The sequence below is a fragment of the Garra rufa genome, chromosome 1 (assembly GCF_049309525.1).
Source record: "Garra rufa chromosome 1, GarRuf1.0, whole genome shotgun sequence".
NCBI lineage: Eukaryota > Metazoa > Chordata > Actinopteri > Cypriniformes > Cyprinidae > Garra > Garra rufa.
In genome coordinates, this window is record NC_133361.1 from 9,262,400 (window position 1) to 9,288,190 (window position 25,791).

General features: G+C 36.4%; 1 protein-coding gene across 1 annotated transcript in view; it reads right to left on the reverse strand.

The window, feature by feature from the left end:
* LOC141343331 (uncharacterized) overlaps positions 1–25,791 on the reverse strand; it is a 34,951-nt gene that overhangs the window by 3,710 nt on the left and 5,450 nt on the right. The window contains exons 3-6 of the mRNA XM_073847963.1: positions 21,365–21,988; positions 12,283–13,404; positions 6,176–6,865; positions 1,142–1,621 (exon numbers count right to left, since the gene is read on the reverse strand). Coding sequence (XP_073704064.1) covers positions 1,142–1,621; positions 6,176–6,865; positions 12,283–13,404; positions 21,365–21,988 — 2,916 coding nt within the window. The remainder of the gene's footprint in view (positions 1–1,141; positions 1,622–6,175; positions 6,866–12,282; positions 13,405–21,364; positions 21,989–25,791) is intronic.

Genomic DNA, 25,791 nt, shown 5'->3' on the forward strand with positions numbered 1-25,791 from the left:
AACAATGAAAGACTTGGTGGCCCTTTATATTTTCTCAAAATATCAGACTCTCAAAGATCAGACATATTTATGTAGTGTAATTGCATTAATGTGCATTCCTTACTCAAAGATGGTCTGGAGCATGGATCACTGTTATCTCACCCTCTCACCCCTCCCCCTCTAATGAGCTTCTCTCACCCTGACTGAACACACACACATAGAGACATTCAGGCTGCAGAGTGAAAGCAGGTTTCTGATTTTTTATTTTTATTTTCTTTAATTCATAGAAGGTTGAATAATTATGATATTACCAGCACTTGCTCATAATGATTAGATCTCTGTGTGAAAAAAGTTTTAAAGAGTTTGGATGCTTCACTTTAAAGATATAAAAAATAAGGGTTATGTTTTTTACTACATCTTTAAAAAATCACCACGTCCACACCGTTCAAGATATCCCAAATCCGCTCGCAATTTAACATCTTCAGAATCTTCTCTTCATGTTAAAAAAGTTTGGTGTGAAAAGAAGGAGTGTGAATTTGTTTACAGCCTAATTTTTCAAAAAAATCCACATTCAAATCAAAATAGCCGGCTTCCTGTTGGTCTTAGCTAATGAGTTTAATTTAGAAAGTTGTCCAGATTGATGAGATCAATATATGTACAGAGTTTGGTGACTGTAGGAAAAACTAACCCCCCAACTTTTGTCAAAAGATGGCGCTATAGAGTGCCTGCTCCACGCCCATTTATGACCTTTTGCCAGTGTCTAACTATCATTAATATTGATGTGTGTGTTGAGTTTCATGAAATTCTAAGCATGTTATCTGCCTCGAAAAGACAAAATGTATTTGTTATCCCATTAAAAATAGCACTTTAAAGTGATTTAAATAGTTGAGTCCTGTTGATGCTTTATTTATTGCAGAGCTCTAAAGATTTTTCCTATAACAGCTAATTTAAATCAGCTTGAAGCTTTTCAACCATCAGCACTATTAATCACACTTACACTACTATCTCAATAGCATCATCTCACTTTATTTCTAAGTGTTTGCTTTTAAAAAGACATTATTTGAATCAGAGATATTTTATTGCTTGATGCATTATTGTGTCACATTTGTTGAGGACGCAGCATCAGATGTGAAAGTGCAGGATCTGAAGATGATCTACTTACTGTGCTTGTGTTTTGTATGTCTGTGTAGAGCAGATGAAGTATTGAAACACCTCCCACATTCAGTGCAGTGATACGGCTTCTCTCCAGTGTGGATCCTCTCGTGTATTTTCAGATTTCCTGGCTGATTGAATCTCTTGTCACAGTGTGAACACTTATAAGGCTTATCTTTAGTGTGAATCCTCTCATGTGTTTTTAGATATCCTGAATAACTGAATCTCTTGTTGCAGTGAGAACACTTAAAAGGTTTATCCTTAGTGTGAATCCTCTCATGCGTTTTCAGATTTCCTGACTGATTGAATCTCTTGTCGCAGTGTGAACATTTAAAAGGTTTCTCTCCAGTGTGGATCATCTCATGTGTTTTTAGATATCCTGAATAACTGAATCTCTTGTCGCAGTGTGAACACTTGTAAGGATTTTTTCCAGAGTGGATCCTCTCATGCAGTTTTAAATTGCAACTCAAAGTTTTTTCTCCAGGTTTGGCTTGACTTTGCTCCTCGACTTCACTCAATTCTTCATTATCATCGATTTCTTCAGTCAACTCTAAATAAAAAGTAGAAATGGTCCATTTTCAGTAACTAATACAAATCAGACAAATGTAGACATTTAAAATGTAACCCTGATACAACAATGTAAACACAGCTGTTATACAATATTTGGATCATTTTGGTGCATTTTTAGAAATTCTATGTCCCTGAAAAATATCCATAAATGAGGTACATTGATCTTCAAATTATTATTTTTAAAACACTATAGGTATAAAAATCCTAAATAATTCTATAGGAAGAACTAATAAATATGCTTTAATTACTATAAATTATTTATCAATGTTACTGAAAAAGTACCCAGTTCATATAAAGTGTCTCTTACAGGACTCCAGACCAACATTTGTTCAAAGTGATACCAGAAAGGCACATACAGTAACAATTGTTTTGCATTAAAAAGTGTTGTTACTAATAATATTAAACATGCATTTCTTGGTAATACACATTTGACAGTAAAGACAACATTTAATGTATTATAATAGTGAATTTATCATTTCAGAATAAAAAGCAAAAATTAAAGTGCCCCTATTATGCCTTTTCAAATATGATATTTCATGTAGTGTGTCATGTAGCTGTATGTGAACATAAACTAACATAAACTAGTTGTGATGCCGACAGTCCACGATAAATGAAGTTTTTGTCTATCAAAAAAAAAAAAAAGAGTCGGAATACAATTCGCCTAAACGAGTCGTCAGCAATTCGAATCTTTTTCTGTAACGGCCACCCGTCACGAGCTACACATTTGCGTAATGTCCGCCCACATTCTATGTCGCGAACAACTTGCCCGCCCACAAACAGTAGGCCTACCATACCATTTTCACGTGGATTACATCATGTCAAGAAGACGTCCTGCGCTGTGAGAGTGAATTTGTTTTATATGCCCTTCCGAAAGATGAAACTACCAAGAATGAGTGGTTAACATAAATTTTTTCAACACCTCAGCAGTCCAATGCCAATCTTGTGTTGTGTTCGCGTCATTTTACTGATGACTGCTTTTCCAATCTTGGGGAGTAACGTTACAACGCGAGATTCACCAAACGCTTGGTTTTAAAAAATGGATCAGTGCCCAGTTTATTTGGACCGGCTTGCTCCCCTGAACTTCTACCTGTAAGTATGATTAATAATTGATGATTGTATTTTCTAGCGATCGTTCAAAATACGTCTTTGTGTTAATGGTGTGTAACAACCCCGCTCATGTCTTGGTAAGCGGCTAACTTGCGTTTCTGTAGTTCTGTTGTTCAGCTGTGAGTGCAATGTAGTCTAAAAATTGTGATTCATGCAGCTTGACTGTCTGTCTGCCTTATTAGTTTAAATAATGATAATGATAAACGATGGCTTAACGCAGTGTTATGGATTGTACAGTGTTGAAGTTCACAACGTAGAGGTGTGCCCGGTTCGCTTACAAAAGCAAATTGCAAGCACTTTCCACAGTTAACATATGACACCCACTGAGAGACGTCCTGCTCCAGTCGTGCTTGAAAAACAGTTTCTTGTCGATGTGTTACTTCAACCGTTTCATCGTCAGACTCCGGCTCGAATTGATAGCATTTGATTTCTATGCATTAACAGGTCTCAGCAGCTGTCTTTCAGTAATGCTAATGGGCGTTTCGTTTTGCGCTGTAGCGGTAGACCAATCATGAAGGACTGCACCATCTGAACAATCACAGCAGTGAGGGCTCAAGGAAAGGAGGGGTTTAGAGAGACTGATTCTTCGAACTGCTTCACACGAGTCGTTTACGAATCACTTAGAAACGGGGTAAAATTAAATCTAATTTTGGAGAAAACTTAAAGTGTTTTTTGAACTTGCATACATGTAAACCTGTTTTAAGAGACTATTACAACAATATTAACTACCTTTAAAATGGCATAGTAGGGGCACATTAAGAACTTCTAAGCCAATAACTGCTTCTCTGCTGCCATCTACTGGTTATGATTGTAATTTGATATATTTATTTAATTTTAAATAATAGTTTGTTTACCACAAAATGTATTTGGTTATCCCGTTAAAAATAACATTTAAAAGTGCTGTAAACAGATGTTTAAATAGTTGAGTCCTGTCATAATATGATGCTTTATTTATTGCAGAGGTTTAAAGATGTTTCCTATTAAAGCAAATTTAAATCTGCTTGAAGCTTTATATCCATCAGCACTATTAATAAAGAAAGACATAAACACCAACCTGTTTGTTCTTCAGTATCTTCAGTGTGTTTGATTCTGCAGGGTTCTGGGTCTCTCATCTTCTCTCTGTCCTCTTAAACTCAGTCTTGGCAGATTTCAGCTCTTCCTGATGATTTGATGCTCGTCTGCTCTTGGAAACAGATGGGAATATTCCAGCATTTATTGGTGAATCACTGTGGGCGGAGCTTCACTGATGATGTAATTAGTGTGGGAGGAGCTTCATTGAAGGTGAATGCAGCATGCGAGGAGCTAATCTGACAAAACAATAGATATCACTTACTGCGATCATAATATTCATGCATTTATTTTCAAATATAAGTAATGGTAAGAAAAATAGTTATAAACAATCACAGAAATACATCTACAAATTTGTAGCAAACAAATAACCTCAGTATGTTGACACCAGATCTCCTGTAAATTGCCCATTTAAACTAATTTCACTGAAGACATCAGCATAATAAATGAGGTGAAAACAGGAGCCATGTGCATGAAATGGGTCTTTTCAGCTGCTCTGTTAATATTAATGAGCTGAGGCTATCAACACTCATTCAACAAGCCATTCAGCACTTAATATGCACACAGGACAATAACCATTGAGGCAGATTGCTGCAGATGGACTGCTGGCTTTCTTATCCGCTATCGGACATGAGGAAGCGTTCGGGAAAACAACCGACGGCCGCCAAACTTTCGTCAGGAAAACCCCAAACTACAATCTATCTCTCCCAATAACTTCGTGTACGTCGTAAGGAACATCCAGCGCACCTCCCAGCAAGAAGTTCGGCAGCCCTCATACAAAATCCCCCCAACAATAGACCTCATACCTTTATCGATTCCACCAGAAATACAGCACAAGTGTTCGTCGTTTTCCACTGAAGAGACTCATGGAGGGCGCTATCACTGTCGCCCCTCCCCTTGTCTAAAACTAAGAGCTTACACACGGTCCTCCAATGAAAGACAGCACTGTTATTTCTCACAATGTGACATGAATAAAACATCTGTAAAATAAATAAATATCCTACAATACAATATTTAACATGTCCATATAAATCTTAATGTCGTTAAAAAAATCTTACTATATTATTACAATAAAGTAATTAGATCATTGCCAGTTTTTCATGTTTAGAAACTGACAATGATCATAAAAAAAGGCCAGCAATATTTAACGTTTTCTTGCGTCAAATTTCATTGTTATTTCTCTATATTCACATTTTAGAGTGGATTTGAAATTCTCCATCTTCATTACTCATTACAGAGACAATAAAGTGTTTAGAAGTTTGGCCCGAGATTTGGTGTTACGCCTCTGTTCACACAGATCCATGAAAATGACTAAAAAATATGCTGATAGTCCAGTAGATGGTAATGGCACTTTGTAAAGAAACACTTGCCTTTAGACTGAACACATAATACACATGTGCATGAGGTTACTGTTTTCACAAACGGGGATCCTTTCACAATGCTAAGAAAAAAATATTGTTGTGTAAATGTACCTTTTGAAGCCCTGTGAAAATTATTTGTCCAGTCTACATTATTTCACAGCTGTCAACATGGAATCTACAGGGATCAGCATTTCAAATTGAATAATTTTTAAAGGAATCATGAAGTGCAGTCTATGAATAAAATAAGCGCAAAGTTGCCTTTTTCCATGCATTTCCTGGAAATGACTTAAATCAATTTCTATACTGCGTATGGACCCTTAATGAGATATTTAAGATGTTTACACACACACTTCATTTATACATAGATCAAATTTTCCTCTTTCTAATTTGTATCAGTAACTATACTGCTACTTACTACATTTCAATTTACTTTGTGTACTGTGGATCTTGGTCGGAGAGATCACCAAACAAACTGCAGAAATTACCACATTCCAGAGAATCTAGAATCCCAGCCATAAAATTCATCACATGACCATCACCGGACGCCAGTTTGTCTGGACCTCAGGGGACTGTTAAACTGTTAAAACTTAATGCAATTATCAGGAGAATAAAAAGCGCTTTGTGTTTAGAAACCTGTCAGGCAAAACGGTTAATCTAAAACACAATTATGTCATGAAGCAAAATTAAGTAAGTTCCTTTGGAGAGGAACTCCATCTTTGAGTTGATCTGAATCTCTCAGTTGAATCTGCTGATTTCGTAGATTAACTTTATTCACTGAGAAAACTACAGATGATGTTTATGTTTTTGACGTCACTTTTAATGACTGGTTAGGAGTAGGACAGATTTATCCAGATGATATTTGATGCATTAGTGTGTCCCATTTGTTGAGGACGCAGCATCAGATCTGAAAGTGCTGGATCTGAAGATGATCTACTTACTGTGCTTGTGTTTTGTATGTCTGTGTAAAGAAGATGAATTATTGAAACACTTCCCACATTCAGTGCAGTGATACGGTTTCTCTCCAGTGTGGATCCTCTCATGTATTTTCAGATGTCCTGATTGATTGAATCTCTTGTCACAGTGTGAACACTTGTAAGGTTTTTCTCCAGAGTGAATCCTCTCATGCAGTTTTAAACTGCTCGCTGTAGTAAAAGTCTTCTCACACTCAAAGCACATGTACTCTCTCACACCAGTGTGTATTTTCTGATGAACTTTCAAATGTTGTAGACATGAGAAACTCTTTCCACACGAATGACATGGATATGGTTTCTCTTTTGAATGAACTCTCAGGTGTATCTTCAGGTTTTGAGCTTTTAAAAACACTTTGTCGCATTGATCACATGCATACAGTTTCTCTCTAGTGTGAACATTTATGTGTGCTTTAAGATGTCCTAATTGTGCAAAACTCTTCCCACATTGATTACAAGAAAATGGTTTTTCTCCAGTATGAACTCTCATGTGTGCTGCAAGTTGTCCTTTTAGTGCAAAACTCTTCCCGCACTGATCACATGTGAACGGTTTTTCTCCAGTGTGAATGTTCATGTGACGCATAAGACATGATTTGCTTGAGACACTCTGTCCACACTGAGTGCAGGTGTAAGATTTATTGGCTCTACTTTTGTTTAAATCTTTCTGTTTGATTTGAGAGCAACTCAAAGGTTTTTCTCCAGGTTTGGCTTGACTTTGCTCCTCCACTTCACTCAGTTCTTCATTCTCATTGATTTCTTCAATCAACTCTAAATAAAAATTAAAAATGGTTCATTTGCAGTAACTAATAAAAAGCAGACAAATGTGGACATAAAAATTTACCCTGATATAGCAATATAAAGATAACCATTATATAATTGTTTGATCATTTTGGTGCATTTTTAGAAATTAGATGTCCCTGAAATATTTACATAAATGAGGTACATTGATCTTCAAATTATTATTTTTAAAACACTATAGGTAAAAATCCTACATAAGTCTATAGGAAGAACTAATAAATATGCTTTACTTACTACAAGATTATTTATCAATGTTAGTGAAAAAAGTACTCAGTTCATATACATGTAAGTGTCTCTTACAGGACTCCAGACCAACATTTGTTCAAAGTGATACCAGAAAAGCACCAGAAGCAGTTTTGGTAATCATAAAGTAAAAATTGTTTTGCATTAAAAGGTGCTGTTACTAATAATATTAAAAATTTATTTCTTGGTAAAACACATTTGACAGTAAAGACAACTGTCTTCAGACTTCTAAGCCAATAACTGCTTCTCTGCTGCCATCTATTGGCTATGGTGGTAATTTGATGTATTTATTTAATTTTAAATAATAGTTTGTTTACCCCAAATTGTAATTGGTTATCCCATTAAAAATAACATTTAAAAGTGCTGTAAACAGATGTTTAAATAGTTGAGTCCTGTCATAATATGATGCTTTATTTATTGCAGAGGTTTAAAGATGTTTCCTATTAAAGCAAATTTAAATCTGCTTGAAGCTTTATATCCATGAGCACTATTAATAAAGAAAGACACATAAACACCAACCTGTTTGTTCTTCAGTATCTTCAGTGTGTTTGGTTCTGCAGGGTCCTGGATCTCTCATCTTCTCTCTGTCCTCTTAAACTCAGTCTTGGCAGATTTCAGCTCTTCCTGATGATTTGATGCTCGTCTGCTCTTGGAAACAGATGTGAATATTCCAGCATTTATTGGTGAATCACTGTGGGCGGAGCTTCACTGATGATGTAATTAGTGTGGGAGGAGCTTCACTGAAGGTGAACGCAGCATGGGAGGAGCTAATCTGACAAAATAATACATATATCACTTACTGCGATCATAATATTCATGTATTTATTTTCAAATATAAGTAATGGAAAGAAAACTAGTTAAAAACAATCACAGAAATACATCTACAAATTTGTAGCAAAAAAATAACCTCAGTATGTTGACACCAGATCTCCTGTAAATTGCCAATTAAAACTAATTTCACTGAAGACATCAGCATAATAAATGAGGTGAAAACAGGAGCCATGTGCATGAAATGAGTCTCTTCAGCTGCTCTGTTAATATTAATGGACTGAGGCTATCAAGACTCATTCAACAAGCCATTCAGGATCATCATCCGATCAACTTTATTCTAAGTTTCCAGCTGAACAGATGCACTTTACTCTCCAGGAACTGAAGTTTATAAAATATGTATTTCTAAAAAACACCAGAAGAGCTGCATAAACACAAACGTACAAACAATCATTAGACATCTGACCAGAAATTGTGTAAAAATGTCCATTACAAACCTATAAACTAATGTACACACATTTGCAATCAAACTGGCCAACACAATTAATAGTATGACAATCACATTTTTAGTATACAGGCTAAAAGTAAAATCCTTGCTTTACTGCTCTGTAGTAAGCCTGAATAATATGAATTATTTTAACACTTGACAAACTTCTTTTAAAGTGCTACCTGAATAACTACTACAATCTCCTTTTAGAGTGCAATATCAAATGAGATAACTATGAACTGACAATCTCAATTTAGATAAAAAAAAAAAAAAAACCATAACACATATAAAATGACCAAAAAAGACCTGAATTACTGTAAACAATCTATCTGGTACGCAAACCAAGAGAAACAATAACACTAACGAGGTGATAATACATTGTGTTTAAGACAGTAACAACAAACCACACTCTCTGAATAAAAACATTAACAAATTAAATGGTCACTGATATTGAAAATCTGCATATATGATAATTTACTAAACGTTCTGGAGATCGCTAAATAAACACTTTAAAGAATCTCAAAGTTTATACAGAATGAAACTTAAACAGTACCTTTGTGCCCTTCATCAGCCAGGAGTTAAGAGGTAGAGAAAAACCTTTAAACTATTTCACAACGCGCACCGAAAAGTTCATGTTTCTTCTCCATTCGTGTTAATCAGACGCTTCACGTAGAAAGTTCGCCGATGTACACAAATAGCGCTATTCCATGACAACAGCGACCTCTTCGGACGGTGGTAAAGATGTCAGTGATTGGAGATTTAATAGTCTTTTACGGCACTTAATATGCACACAGGACAATAACCATAGAGGCAGATTGCTGCAGATGGACTGCTGGCTTTCTTATCCGCTATCGGACATGAGGAAGCGTTCGGGAAAACAACCGACGGCCGCCAAACTTTCGTCAGGAAAACCCCAAACTACAATCTATCTCTCCCAATCACTTCGTGTACAACGTAAGGAACATCTAGCGCACCTCCCAGCAAGAAGTTCAGCAGCCCTCATACAAAATCCCCCCAACAATAGACCACCTTGATCGATTCCACTAGAAATACAGCACAAGTGTTCGTCGATTTCCACTGAAGAGACTCAAGGAGGGCGCTATCACTGTCGCCCATCCCCTTGCCTAAAACTAAGAGCTTACACACGGTCCTCCAATGAAAGACAGCACTGTTATTTCTCACAATGTGACATGAATAGAACATCTGTAAAATAAATAACTATCCTACAATACAACAGCTTAACATGTCCATATAAATCTTTAATGTCCTTATAAAAAATCTTACTATATCATTACAATATAGTAATTAGATCATTGCCATGTTTTTCATGTTTAGAAACTGACAATGATCATACAAATGCCAGCGATATTTAACGTTTTCTTGTGTCAGACTTCATTATCATTTCTCTATGGATTTGAAATTCTCCATCTTCAATACTAATTACAGAGACAATAAAGTGTTTAGAAGTTTTGGCCCCGAGATTTGGTGATATGCCTCTGTTCACACAGAATGATCCATGAAAATTACTAAAATATGCTGACAGGCCAGTAGATGGGGATGGCACTTTGTAAAGTACTATGCACCTTTAGACTGAACACATAATACACGTGTGCATGACACTGTTTTCACAAACGGGGATCCCTTTCACAATGTTAAGAAAAAAAAAATGCTAAGAAACCAAATGTACTGTTGTACCCTTTGAAGCACTGTGAAAACTATTTATCCAATCTACATTATTTCACAGCTGTCTACAGGAAATACAGGGATCAGCATTTCAAATGTAATCATTTTTAAAGGAATCATGAACTGCAATATGAATAAAATAAGCGCAAAGTTGCCTTCTTCCCTGGAAATGACTTAAATCAATTTCTATATTTCCAAACTGCATAGGAACCCTTACTGAGATATTTAAGATGTTTACACACACACACACACACACACACACACACTTAATTTATACAAAGATCACATTTTCCTCATAATCTGTATCATACTGCTACTTACTAACTGCAGAAATTACCACAATCCAGAGAATCTAGAATCCCAGCCATTAAATTGATCCATGACCATCACATGACCATCACCGGACGCCAGTTTGTCTGGACCTCAGGGGATTAAACTGTTAAAACTTAACGCAATTATCAGGAGAATAAAAAGCACTTTGTGTTTAGAGAGCCGTCAATCAAAACGGTTATCCTATGGCTCAATCTTGGCAAACACCGATAAAGAGCAATCTACAGAGATCGCCCCCTCTCTGAGCCCCTCCAAAGAATAGATGTCCAGCTCACTCATGACCTAAAATTACCGTAAATTGAATTAGGAATAAACAATGAAACAGATTTGCACAGACACTTTCTGAGCCTGCAGGGCACAGGATCTGTCCAGTATGACTTCCGTGACCCGTTGGATATCCTCTCCCCCTCCTCTGACATTCCCATGAACCCCCTCTCTCTAGTAGCAAAACTCGAGAGCTTATTGATCGGAATGTGAGAACTTGTCATATTAATATTCGTGCCTAGCTTTAAATGTCCTAACATAATATTTTGGTTCATTTATGATCTTGGTCATGAACATAATATAAACCTCAGAATTGATAAGTATACGGAGTTAACCAATTTGCTGGACGAATGGTTAAGAAACTTAATCTATTAATTCTGGATCAATTTAATCAAGTTTCGAATCTTTGGATTCGATTCTTTATTTGAATCATTTAAATTTGAGAAATAATCATTTCAACAGTTTTGTATAATGTAGAGGTCAATGTGCAGCACTGTCAATACTCACAATACTCAGATTGGTCAATGTGCAGTTTTATGATCTAGTCACTTGTTGTATATACCTTTATTATTATACTGTACAGTCCATAGTTGTATTTATTGTCTGTGGTTATACTGTTTATTTGTTTTTAACACCAGTAAGAAGCAGTGCTTCACCTAGTTTGATTAGTTGCAGAAAAATACAGTGACAAAAAAGGCATTCAATTCAATTAAATTCAAAAGCTTAAAATATTTCGTATGCATATACAATTTCCAGGTAAAAGAATTTGTTGATAAAAAAAGTAAATACATTTTTAAAGGTATTAAGGTAACGGTTTAAACAGTATGACTATACGATACTGCACATCAGTCCGGTTCTTTGACTGTTTTCTTTTCCCTCTTCTTTTCCCTTTAACAAAAACTGGGCCCATTTAATACCAGGTTCCAGTATCATCACTTTTTACAAGAGAAGCAAAATGGATCAATTACAAAGCTACATGACAGTATATCTTGCTTCTGTGTTCCTAAATGCATTATGAGTGGACGAATAGACATGTAAAAACAACAGTGAATAAAAAGGTTAAAAATAAATATCAGCTCTCTTAAGTGTTAAAGTATCTCCTTCAGCTTCATGAACAAGAACAGTTTGTAAAAAGCTTTTACATTCCTTCATGAAAGAGTCAGCAAACTACAATTGATCAATATGCATTAAATATACATTTGAACATTATATGAAACTCATAAAAAAGCACAATTATATCATGAAGCAAAATTAAGTAAGTTCCATTGGGGAGGAACTCCATCTTTGAGTTGATCTGAATCTCTCAGTTGAATCTGCTGGTTTAAAAGATTAACTTTTTTCACTGTGAAAACTTTAGATAACGTTTCTTTGACGTCAATGTTTTAATGACTGGTTAGGACAGATTTATCCAGGTGATTTTATTGCTTGATGCATTATTGTGTCCCATTTGTTGAGGACGCAGCATCAGATCTGAAAGTGTTTGATCTGAAAATGATCTACTTACTGTGATTGTGTTTTGTATGACTGTGTAGAGCAGATGAACGTTTGAAACACTTCCCACATTCAGTGCAGTGATACGGTTTCTCTCCAGTGTGGATCCTCTCATGCATTTTCAGATGTCCTGACTGACTGAATCTCTTGTCGCAGTGTGAACACTTATAAGGTTTTTCTCCAGAGTGAAGCCTCTCATGTATTTTCAGATTTCCTGAATAATTGAATTTCTTGTCACAGTGTGAACACTTGTAAGGTTTTTCTCCAGAGTGAAGCCTCTCATGCAGTTTTAAACTGCTCGCTGTAGTAAAAGTCTTCTCACACTCAAAGCACATGTACTCTCTCACACCAGTGTGTATTTTCTGATGTACTTTCAAATGTTGCAGATGTGAGAAACTCTTTTCACACGAATGACATGGATATGGTTTCTCTTTTGAATGAACTCTTATGTGCCGCTCCAGGAGTGGAGCTCTCAAAAACACTTTGTCGCATTGATCACAGGCATACAGTTTCTCTCTAGTGTGAACATTTATGTGTGCTTTAAGACTTGATAAATATGTGAAACTCTTCCCACATTGATTACAAGTAAACGGTTTCTCTCCAGTATGAACTCTCATGTGTGCTGCAAGGACTCTTTTTAGTGCAAAACTCTTCCCGCACTGATCACATGTGTACGGTTTCTCTCCAGTGTGGATCCTCTCATGTGTTTTCAGATGTGCTGACTGACTGAATCTCTTGTCACAGTGTGAACACTTGTACAGTTTCTCTCCAGTGTGGATCCTCTCATGTGTTTTCAGATTTCCTGACTGATTGAATCTCTTGTCGCAGTGTGAACACATAAAAGGTTTTTCTCCAGTGTGAATCCTCTCATGCAGTTTTAAACTGCTCGCTGTAGCAAAAGTCTTCTCACACTCAAAACACATGTACTCTCTCACACCAGTGTGTATTTTCTGATGTTCTTTCAAATGTTGCAGATGTGAGAAACTCTTTCCACACTGGAATTTCTTGGCTCTTCTTTTCTTTAAATCTTTCTGTTTGATTTGAGAGCAACTCAACGATTTTTCTCCAGGTTTGGCTTGACTTTGCTCCTCAGCTTCACTCAGTTCTTCATTCTCATTGATTTCTTCAGTCAACTCTAAATAAAAGTAAAAATGGTTCATTTTCAGTACCTTATAAAAAGCAGACAAATGTGGACATAAGAATTAACCGTGATATAACAACATAAAGATAACATTATACAATATTTTGATCATTTTGCTGCATTTTTAGAAATTAAATGTCCCTTAAATATTTCCATAAATGAGCTACATTGATCTTCAAATTATTATTTTTAAAACACTAGAGGTAAAAAATCTAAATAATTCTATAGGAAGAACTAATAAATATGCTTTACTTGCTACAAAATTATTTAACAATGTTACAGGACTCCAGACCAACATTTGTTCGCAGTGATAACAAAAAAGAAGTTGTTGGTAATCATAAAACTACTATTGTTTTGTGTTAAAAAAGTGTTATTACTAATAATATTAAACATTTATTTCTTGGTAATAAACATTTGACTCTTATTAAATGTACCATCTGTGGCAGATTTAAGCACAGGGCCCCTGCATCTGGATGAATGAAATGCACGATCGGGTTTTGCTCCTCATTTGTTATCAATATCAATAGTGAATTTATCATTTCAAGATAAAACAAAACAAAAATGAAGGACTACTAAGCCAATAAATGCTTCTCTGCTGTTGTAGGATTACAAATTTAAGAAATGTTGATCATATGTTCTGAAATAGCTTCACAGGAAAATCTAAAGTGAAGTATATTCTATTTAGCTTCTAAAGGTACAGATGATGACATTCTAAGAAGATCAAATTAGGCAGCCCAGGTGTCTGAGACATTAACCTTTTGTTCTCAAGCTACAGCGATGCCTTTGTCTCTATGATAATGTGAAGGTATGGGCAATACTGTCAGACTGATTGGATCAGCACCTATGCCTTTGAATGACACTGTTATGATAATGAGATCAGGGCTGGGGAACTCTGGTAACGGGCTGATTCCTGTACTGCATTTGCATGCTTTGTTTAGATTGACTCCACCTCTATGTAATCCTCCCCCTGGAAATATATTTAAACTGTATTGTATCTGACATTAGTCAGACGACTTTTGATGACTGCAGCGAATGAACAGCTAGGATCTCAATAAAGAGAAACTTCTGCTTCAAGATATCCAAAACGTCTCCTGGTCTCTGAGAAAAGTTCACAACAGTTTTGGTGCCGTGACCCGGATAGAGTTCCAGCTCCTTCACCTGAATCCAGATTGAAACAGCAAGCTCAACAGAACATCTGCTTTCAAGACTGCATCTTTTGGAATCCAGAGCGAAACTTCCAGCTGAACAAAGGTTTCCATGAATCTTCCTTTACAACAAAGGGTTGGTGAGTGCTACTCTATCCAAAAGAACCGCTAAAGACCAGTACATATAGTTATCCTCTGCGCCGTCAGAGAAGAGTTAACAGACAGCTGTAGGGTTTAGTTAACTAAGTTATCCTCTAAAGGTGTTCTTTTAGAGATGAAAGTTACCCTCTGTTTAGGCAGGGAAGATTAACATTACGTGTTAATATTGGTTATCCTCTGTTAATTCAGGGAAGTTTAGCATTACGTGCTAAAGTTGTTTATCCTCTGTTCACCCAGGGAAGTTTAACATTACGTGTTAATATTGGTTATCCTCTGTTTTAGGCAGGGAAGTTTAGCATTACGAGCTAAAGTTGTTTATCCTCTGTTCACTCAGGGAAGTTTAACATTACGTTAATATTTGTTCACCCTCTGTTTTTGGCAGGGAAGAATTGGTTATCCTCTGTTTTAGGCAGGGAAGTTTAGCATTACGTGTTAAAATTGGTTATCCTCTGTTTCAGGGCAGGGAAGTTTAGCATTACGTGCTAATATCTGTTATCCTCTGTTTTAAGCAGGGAAGTTTAGCATTAAAGCGCTAAAATTTGTTATCCTCTGTGTTGGCAGAGAAGTTTAGCATAAAGTGCTAGTAGTTTGTGTTGTCCTCTGTTAATTCAGGGAAGGTTAACAATAGTTGATCTGTGTTAACAAGCGTACCCTCTGTTGATCAGAGAAGTTTTAGTGTTGTGATTGTGTGGTAGCAAAGAAACTTGAAAAATGGTTAGAAAGAATGCTAGGCTAATTCCAACCACAGAGAAAGGTGGACTAGCTACGCCATTATGGACAGACGATGAGTTTAAATCATTGTTAGGAGAGCATATGGACTCAATAGTGACTGAGTCAGTAAAATTTGATTTGACAAAGAAATTTGGTATTGATCCAGATAAAGTTTGGTCAATTGAAGAATGCAAAAAGGTACTCGGAACATGTATCCGAAAGAAAAACCTAAAAGGCATTATCTGCTGCCACAGAGAATTTACACTATCGTTAGCACAAGAACAGGCTCAGTGTATCACTAAGTTGAAAGAACAAAACCAACAGCTGCACACTAGATTGTCCCGTTTCACTAAAAAGGTGGGCCATAACCAGGCTTCAACCAAAAGTGATTCAAAAGACCAACAGTCAGATGAAAGCTATCCTGACTTACAGTCTTCATGTAGACCAGAAGACAGTGGCAATACTGTAACAATGGAGAAAGATGCAGTGAATTCAGTGAAGGTATGTGGTGCTAGGAGAAGATATCAGGGAATTGAGAAAATTGAAGGTGTTTCTCCAAACTCTTCTGTTGTTCCAGTACAAATGGTTGCCAAAGCGCTAAGACCTAAAGACATAGAGAGATTGTCCCAGAGCTTACCTTCAGCACGCACACATTTTTCAGAATTTAGAAGAACATTGAACAGCAAAATGCGTCTTTATGACATGTCGTTAGCAGAAGTCACACAGCTGATGTCACAAATTCTAACTGAATCTGAATTCAACAGTTTTGAGTCTGCTGTTACTTCTGAACTACAACATGCCAATAAAGGCGATTTGAGAGAAGGTGTTTTAAAAATTCTAAAGAATATCATAGGACCCAAAACAGACTGGTCCAGAATCACTAACTGTGTGCAAAAGAAGGATGAAACTGTAAGTGAGTACACTGAAAGGTTTTGTCAGTCAGCTGCAGCATACAGTGGAATAGCTGACACTCCAGAGAAGGTGCTAGATGATAAAGGACCACTAGCTCGTACATGGTTTGATGGCCTTTTAACAGAATATAGAAATGCACTGCCTTTCTTAGATCTCACATGGTCCAATAGAACCCTGCAAAGCAACTTGGACAGGTTAGCTATTTGGGAAAGAAACTCTGATGTTAAAGCCAGAGTAAAGATTGCAGCAGCTTCCTTTAAGTTGAAAACAGAGAACCGACAGGAAAGTAAATGTCCTAAGAGAGAAGGTAGTTGTCATTACTGCGGTAAACCTGGACACTTGATGAAAGAATGCAGGAAAAACAAAAAATACGTAAAAGAAATGAACAATGTAAATCAGCTTTTACACAGTCTGCTAGCAATGCTAAAACAGCACCTCCCCACTACACCAAACTCACTGGGCAGCTTGCTGAGGTGCTAACTGCTAAGGCTGTGAATTCTTAATTACCCCAGTAATCTACAACAAAGATGAAAGACTCTTTGTTAACAGAACAAAGGGAAGTTGAATATCACTCCCCCCAAACTTGGGGACACTTGGTTAAGAACATTCACAGCCATACCAGAATATTTTATTCAGTCACCCATCCTCTGTTATGATGTCTACCAGGACTGATGTTTAATTAGAGGACTGAAATGTAGTGATTGCATTGTTTTGGAAATACATGTATTTTTGTTCTGCTTTAGGAACTTATGTCTCACACTATACAGTGTGCACAACACTTAAAGGGACAGATTAGGACACACAAACCAGTGAGGAGCCCAGGAAAGAACCGAAGTGCAATAAGCCTCGGGGGCAAAATCCTGCGGTGAACATTTCCTGATAGGTTTTTCCCCTTTAGTACTTTCAATCCCCACCTCACTGGTCTATTAGGTGTCAAATTAAGATTAGGTTAAGAAAAAAAAAAAAAAAAAACACTATACGATCACTAGAATTTTAATGTAATAAATAAAACCACTATACGATCAACAGAAGTCTAAAAATGTCTATGCATGAATACTGCTGGTCTGCTGTTTCTTTGTTTTCTTTTGTTTCAGGTGTGTATGCCAAGTCATCTTCATACGCGAAACCCTGGTGTGAAGCATTACTTCAGACATCCATGAACAAGCTTCATGAGGACAAAGAGTCATCTGAGTGAATCTACGTGGGAAACAGACTACAGAAAACAGACTTCACAGCTATTCAGGCGCCATAGACTTCAAGACTTCCACTCTTATGCTACATGATTTTCTGTGACATCATGTAGTTTGTACGACATTTTACCATCCCATTGTCGCACGTGTCAACAATTATGGTTCTGAAAAGAACTATTACACCTAAGTAAATCTAGGACAAGACACAGGATAATGTTATATGTGCCTGTAACTTTTACAAGTTACATGACTGCAAGATGGGGCTTATGTTAACCAACATAGGCTACAGAATGGACTTATGGAGGTTTAAATTTGTTTTATGTGAGAGTTATTAGAACTCTCAAAGAGGGGATTGTAGGATTACAAATTTAAGAAATGTTGATCATATGTTCTGAAATAGCTTCACAGGAAAATCTAAAGTGAAGTATATTCTATTTAGCTTCTAAAGGTACAGATGATGACATTCTAAGAAGATCAAATTAGGCAGCCCAGGTGTCTGAGACATTAACCTTTTGTTCTCAAGCTACAGCGATGCCTTTGTCTCTATGATAATGTGAAGGTATGGGCAATACTGTCAGACTGATTGGATCAGCACCTATGCCTTTGAATGACACTGTTATGATAATGAGATCAGGGCTGGGGAACTCTGGTAACGGGCTGATTCCTGTACTGCATTTGCATGCTTTGTTTAGATTGACTCCACCTCTATGTAATCCTCCCCCTGGAAATATATTTAAACTGTATTGTATCTGACATTAGTCAGACGACTTTTGATGACTGCAGCGAACGAACAGCTAGGATCTCAATAAAGAGAAACTTCTGCTTCAAGATATCCAAAACGTCTCCTGGTCTCTGAGAAAAGTTCACAACACTGTTATCTACTGGTTATGGTGGTAATTTGATGTATTTATTTAATTTTACCACAAAATGTATTTGGTTATCCCATTAAAAATAGCACTTTAAAGTGATTTAAATAGTTGAGTCCTGTTGATGCTTTATTTATTGCAGAGCTCTAAAGATTTTTCCTATAACAGCAAATTTAAATCTGCTTGAAGCTTTTTAACCATCAGCACTATTAATAGACCTTTCTCACAGAAACCGGGAATACACAATCGCAGGGTATGCAGACTTCCTGTGTAATGTCAACACAGCAGAAAGCCGGGTAATTTAAAATTAAAATGGAGAGAGTCTACACAACTTCCCTCGCTGGTTTGCCAAAGATAACTTTTGCCGACGTGATAAGAGTCGTGGAGGAAAACTCCGTCACAAAGAGGAACAAATTGGATAAAGGATATACATTTTTCCACGAAGAGTTTATCCGGGACGTTCTAAAAAGCTTAACGTGAAAAACGCTTAACGTGGCTTAACGTACGAAAAAACGACCAGGAAACCCCAAATTTCTGTCAAAACTTACTTGGAACAAACACTAACTACTATCAAAAGAACAAACCCTTATTCCACAGATAGTGAATTATATCACGTTAAGCGTTTTCTCCCCCATAGAAGCCCATTATAAGGAAACTGCTTAACGTGGTTTAACTTACCTCAACAGCGACCAGAGAAGACCAAATTTCTGTTAAATTTCACTTATAATAAACACTTGCTGCTCTCAAAAGAACAAACTCTTATTCAGCATATAAAGTGATCGCCCCCCATTGAAGTCCATTATACAAAAAAAAAAAGCTTAAGGTGGCTTAAAATTTTACTTATAATAAACACTTTCTGCTAGGGCTGGGCGATTCTTTCGATTTTTTCGATTAATTCGAACTTACGTTTTAAGTCGATTAAATTTTTATTAAATCGAGGTATCGCAATTTTTTTATAAAAATATTAGATACATTGTAATTGCACCAATGGCATAATAATTAAGAGGCAATGTTGTCCGACCACATGATGGCGCGCCTAACTAACTGCTGTATTCAGAACGGAAAACAAATAACGCGTTCTGGTAAAATAACGGGAGTCACTAAGTGGACATGATTAGCTGCTTGCTAGCAAGTTAGCCTGTTATATTACATACAATTTCACTTATCACATAAACAGAGTAGAGAGATGATTGAAGACAAGAGCGAATTATTTGCATAATCGATTGCGACCAGCATATTTGTATTTGTGCTGAGTGGAGCTTCAAAGGTTTCTATGTGTTTTGCACGTTGACTAATGTATCTCAAGTGTAGAGAGAGTGTAAACAAGAGACTGAATGGGCAGTAGCTTCCTTTATTATAATAGAGCTTTGTGATATTGCGAACTAAGTTGAGTGACAGCTTTTAATCATTTTTAAGGGAGTTTGTAAAGGAGATATTGATTTATTATAACAGTTAAATAAACAAGAAGTTATTATTAAGTGACTTACATTGTCTGACTATAACACTATTGCCTGATTTTGCTCTATTTTGTCATCAAAACTAATCTGAAACAAGTCACAGCTGAGCCGCTGCGCATCTCGTGCGTTTTTAAACGAATCTAGTGAAATGATTCAATTTCCCGTTCATTAAGAGTCACTTGCATTATTCTTGAATGAACCATCCGCTCAAACGAATCAAATGAATATGATTCAGTAATTAAATCAGTGTCTTACCACCACCTGCTGGCAGATCGTTTCAGTTATTTAAATCATTTAATATTTCTGTGTTCAAAATTGTATATTTTTGTATACGATATAAGTCCATGAGAAAAGCATGGAAATATACATTTTCCTCCCGTCTCATATTTATTTGTCTTACAAACATTTACTGTGTCTGGTATGATAAGAATGGGGTCTGGTGCACTGATGCAGTTGCAATGTATACTGCAAAATATATGGTGCCCATATATATTGTGGAAAAGCCGGGGTTTCTTTACATGCTAAAAGTAGTAGGGGGGGAGGGGGGGGGGAATCAATTTAAATCGTAAATCGATTTTTTTGTGAAAAAAATCTGGGATTTTATTTTTAGGCCATATCGCCCAGCCCTACTTTCTGCTGTCAAAAGAATGAGCTCTTATTCAGCATATAAAGTTAATAATATCACGTTAAGCATCCCCATTGAAACCCATAAGGAAACAGCTTAACGTAGTTTAACGTATCTTAACGACTGGGAAAAAAACAAAACAAATTTCTGTCAAAAATTACTTATATAAAAGTACTTGCTGCTGTCAAACGAATGAGATCTCATTCTTCATATAAAGTGAATTATATCGTGTTAAGCGTTTTCTCCCTATAGAACTCCATTAAGGAAAAAGCTTAACATGGTTTGTTATAATGGACTTCTATGGGGGGCGATCACTTTATATGCTGAATAAGAGCTCGTTCTTTTGACAGCAGCAAGTATTTATTATAAGTAAAATGTAACAGAAGTTTGGTTTTCCCTGGTCGCTGTTGAGGTACGTTAAACCACGTTAAGCTGTTTCCTTATAATGGGCTTCTATGGGGGAGAAAACACTTAACGTGATATTATTCACTTTATTTGTTTAATAAGGGCTCGTTCTTTTGATAGAAGTTAGTGTTTGTTCCAAGTTAGGTTTGACAGAAACTCGGGGTTTCCTGGTCGTTTTTTACATACATTAAGCCACGTTAAGCGTTTTTCACGTTGTTTAACTGGTTACCGGCATACCGGGGCGGAAATAGGTTTACACAGCAATTACGTATTTCCGATGCAAAATCCGGAAGTTGTGAGAAAGGTCTATCACACTTACACTACTATCTCAACAGCATCATCTCACTTTATTTCTAAGTGTTTGCTTTTAGAAAGACATTTTTTGAATCAGAGATATTTTATTGCTTGATGCATTATTGTGTCACATTTGTTGAGGACGCAGCATCAGATGTGAAAGTGCAGGATCTGAAGATGATCTACTTACTGTGCATGTGTTTTGTATGTCTGTGTAGAGAAGATGAACAAACGAAACACTTCCCACATTCAGTGCAGTGATACGGTTTCTCTCCAGTGTGGATCCTCACATGTATTTTCAGATTTCCTGAATAACTGAATCTCTTGTTGCAGTGGGAACACTTAAAAGGTTTATCCTTAGTGTGAATCCTCTCATGTCTTTTCAGATTTCCTGACTGATTGAATCTCTTTTCGCAGTGTGAACATTTAAAAGGTTTCTCTCCAGTGTGGATCATCTCATGTTTTTTTAGATATCCTGAATTACTGAATCTCTTGTCGCAGTGTGAACATTTAAAAGGTTTCTCTCCAGTGTGGATCATCTCATGTGTTTTTAGATATCCTGAATTACTGAATCTCTTGTCGCAGTGTGAACATTTAAAAGGTTTCTCTCCAGTGTGGATCCTCTCATGTGTTTTCAGATTTCTTGAATAACTGAATCTCTTGTCGCAGTGTGAACACTTGTAAGGATTTTTTCCAGAGTGGATCCTCTCATGCAGTTTTAAATTGCAACTCAAAGGTTTTTCTCCAGGTTTGGCTTGACTTTGCTCCTGGACTTCACTCAATTCTTCATTATCATCGATTTCGTCAGTCAACTCTAAATAAAAAGTAGAAATGGTCCATTTTCAGTAACTAATAAAAATCATACAAATGTAGACATTTAAATTTAACCCTGATACAACAATGTAAAGACAGCTGTTATACAATATTTGGATCATTTTGGTGCATTTTTAGAAATTCTATGTCCCTGAAAAATGTCCATAAATGAGGTACATTGATCTTCAAATTATTATTTTTAAAACACTATAGGTATAAAAATCCTAAATAATTCTATAGGAAGTAGAGGTCGACCGATATATCGTCCGGCCGTTATATCACGCCGATATTTGCTATTTTTTAATATATATCGGCATCGGCCGATTTCAGTGTTCAGTAGCGCCGATTTAAAGTCAGGCACATCTGCGGGCAGCCCCGTTTTATTGGTGCTGTGGAGCGCTACTGTGAAGGACCCCAAGCCAAAACTTCTGTAAGATTCAATGACATATCTGAGAGATAAAGGTAAGGCTTAAATTCTAATATTTCAAAGTCCCATGGCCATATGTGTACTATATATTACTAGTAAACTATGAAGTGTTGCTTTCACTTAGTGAAAGAAAATCATAGGACCGTCGGGAACTGGCATAATGCCACAGCTAGTTAAAGGTTTGCTTACTTGCAGTTAAGTTTAAAGACTGTAGTCTAAAACGATCAGCAGCTTGTTTGCTAACATATAAGCCCCAGTGTTATAAGTTCTGTTTTATTTTTCCTGTATCCGAGTCGGAGAATTTCACTGTGTGCGTGGGGTGAAAAACGCGGCAGCTCTCACAAACAATGCAGCTCTGCGATTACTCCGCCCCGCTCAGAGACAGTGATGCACAGAGGGTAGTTATATCCGCGGGTCTGGTAATAAAAAAATGCATTCTAATTACTTGTGGGTGGGTCGAGCGTGGATGAGATAAATCAATAATGATGTAACATTAAATACATTTTCTAAAATCTGAACCTGAGTTATGTGGTCAGGACCGTGGCGCGAGCTTCTTTTTAAATATATTTTTGATGATTGCACCTGATGCGACCGTCCTCTCCGTCACCCCAGATACTGCGAGTTTAAAACTATGTTCACGTCCAGATGTCAGTAAACTTTATTTTTTTCAGCATGGATTTGGCTTAAAAGCACAAGTGGTTAAGCCTATATACTGTAAGTGTGCAGCGATGTGAAGATCAGCTGTTAAAATGAACCTTCCATTCATCATATCATCATGGAAAACTAAGAATTAGAATAATTGTAATAGGACGATCGTGTGCGGTTAGATAAGTCAGAGAATCAGGTGCGGGTGGGTAGGTTTTTAAAAATATATAAATACAATGTAAAAACATTTATGTACACACAATAAGTACACTGTACCAAATTATTAATTTAAATGTAAGTACATAGTTGTTAAGGTCACCTAATGTAAAGTGGGACCTTTAATACTTGGTTAGTTAGATTTGTTTGGTTAACTTTGGTTAAATCTTTTATAATGATACTGTGCAGTGCAAAAAATAAAGATCAGAAAGATGGTTCATTGTGTTCATTGTTCATGATATTAAGTTTAGAAATGAGTGCATCCACTTATTATTAGTGCGACATTTTAGCATGCAAATAAAGGGAAGAACTTCAAGATATCGGCCCTAAAAATCAGCCAAAAAAAATCGGCAGCACACATCGGCCATCGGCTGACCCTGACCTCTAAACATCGGCATCGGCTTTAGAAAAACCCATATCGGTCGACCTCTAATAGGAAGAACTAATAAATATGCTTTAATTACTACAAAATTATTTATCAATGTTAGTGAAAAAGTACCCATTTCATAGCTAGTGTCTCTTACAGGACTCCAGACCAACATTTGTTCAAAGTGATACCAGAAAGGCACCAGAAGCAGTTTTGGTAATCATAAAGTAACAATTATTTTGCATTAAAAAGTGTTGTTACTAATAATATTAAACATGCATTTCTTAGTAATACACATTTGACAGTAAAGACAACATTTGATGTATTATAATAGTGAATTTATCATTTCAGAATAAAAAGCAAAAATTAAGACTTCTAAGCCAATAACTGCTTCTCTGCTGATATCTACTGGTTATGGTGGTAATTTGATGTATTTATTTAATTTAAAAAATAATAGTTTGTTTACCACAAAATGTATTTGGTTATCCCATTAAAATTTTTTCAAAGTGCTGTAAACAGATGTTTAAATAGTTGAGTCCTGTCATAATTAGGGGTGGGAATCTTCAGGCACTTCACGATCCGATTCCGATTCTGGGAGTCACGATCCGATTCCAAAACGATTCTTGATCTACATTTTTTCCCCAATTAATTCTTCTGCTGTGCAAATACAACTTTACAATTTTAAAAACATGTAAAATTGCAGTTTCTATGCTTTTTGTTTATAGTTGGAATCTCTGTAAAAGTAGGCGTCTTCACTGGTTTCAAGATTCAATTTAAATTTAATTACTGTTTTCATTAACAACTAAATATCACAATGGTCACATTCTCAGTTTTCAATAGTACTGCACATGGCTACATTTTCATATTTGTTTTATATCAAATTTAATTTGGGCCAACTTTACTTTATTTTTTAAATTATGTCAGCAAGGTACTTTTTAAAACAATTACTTATTTAAAATAAGTTTTCTTCAGGTATCCGAAAGTTTACAGACAATAGTTTTTCTTTTTTCCTCAGCATTACTGCCATTTTATTATTACTGATGGATCATAGACAGGGAGCTTTAAAGGAACCATATGTAAGAAATTTATGTCAGTTAATCATAAAATGGCCCTGAAATGTCACTAGACATTAAGAAATCATGTTCATTTCAAATACTTATATCACTGACAACAGTGGTCCGGCCAGGATATTGTCATTTAAAAGTGAGAGTTGCAGCCCTCAACTGATGTTATTGTTGTCATTTTGTGTTTTGGTCTGAGGCTCCACCCTCCAGCTATCGACCAATCACGAAGTCAGTAGAGTTTCGTGAGACGGGTTGCCAGCTCTGTTACAGCTGCGGCTATTCTAACGTGTCGGATTAAACATGTATAACGTTACAAAACGAAAAAGACCTCATTTTGAAACCGAAATACGTCCTGACAAAGTCCGAAATAAAACAAGGATTGGTATAGGATATGCCTTTGAAAGATTGAGACGGCTGAAAATGGAGAAGAATTTGAAGACAGACGCTTTCGTTGGTATTTTTGTCCTGAACAGGTAAGATTCATCTGTGATTAGATAACTTTGCTTCCGTACACAGGGGATTTCCCACGGTCGGCCGTGCTAAATGCGTTCATAAAAAGCTTTATATCGCACCACTAGCAGGGTATGAAAACAACCTATGTTCCGACTGAAATGTGGTATTACAGTACATCTTTGCTAAATATTTGGCTAATCGCCATCTGTAAATTTTTGCGATACATAATTACAAAACATCTCTTGTGAAGCATAAACATAATTAACAGAAGAAAAACAAATTACTGTGTGTCACTTGCCGTTGGAAGCTCCTTATTGCAGCCTACTCCTGCAGCTTAGCTGGCAACCTCGAGTCAGGGGGGAGCGGGAGGGGATACACCGTTCTACAGTATTTTGAAAGTGATTGCAGTACCAGTTTTGACCACAATCCTACATTCGGTTCCTTTAACAGGCTGCATTCAAACTAATGCACAGCAGTGGCGAGAGGTGACAAGTGACACTTTTATTTACCAGGTATGCTGAGTGCTAAAACCACCAGTGATACCAAAAATAATAATATCTTTACATTATTTAGACACCAATAAAATCAGAGACGAAATCATATTTTAATATTTCCTCTTTTTCCTGTTTATT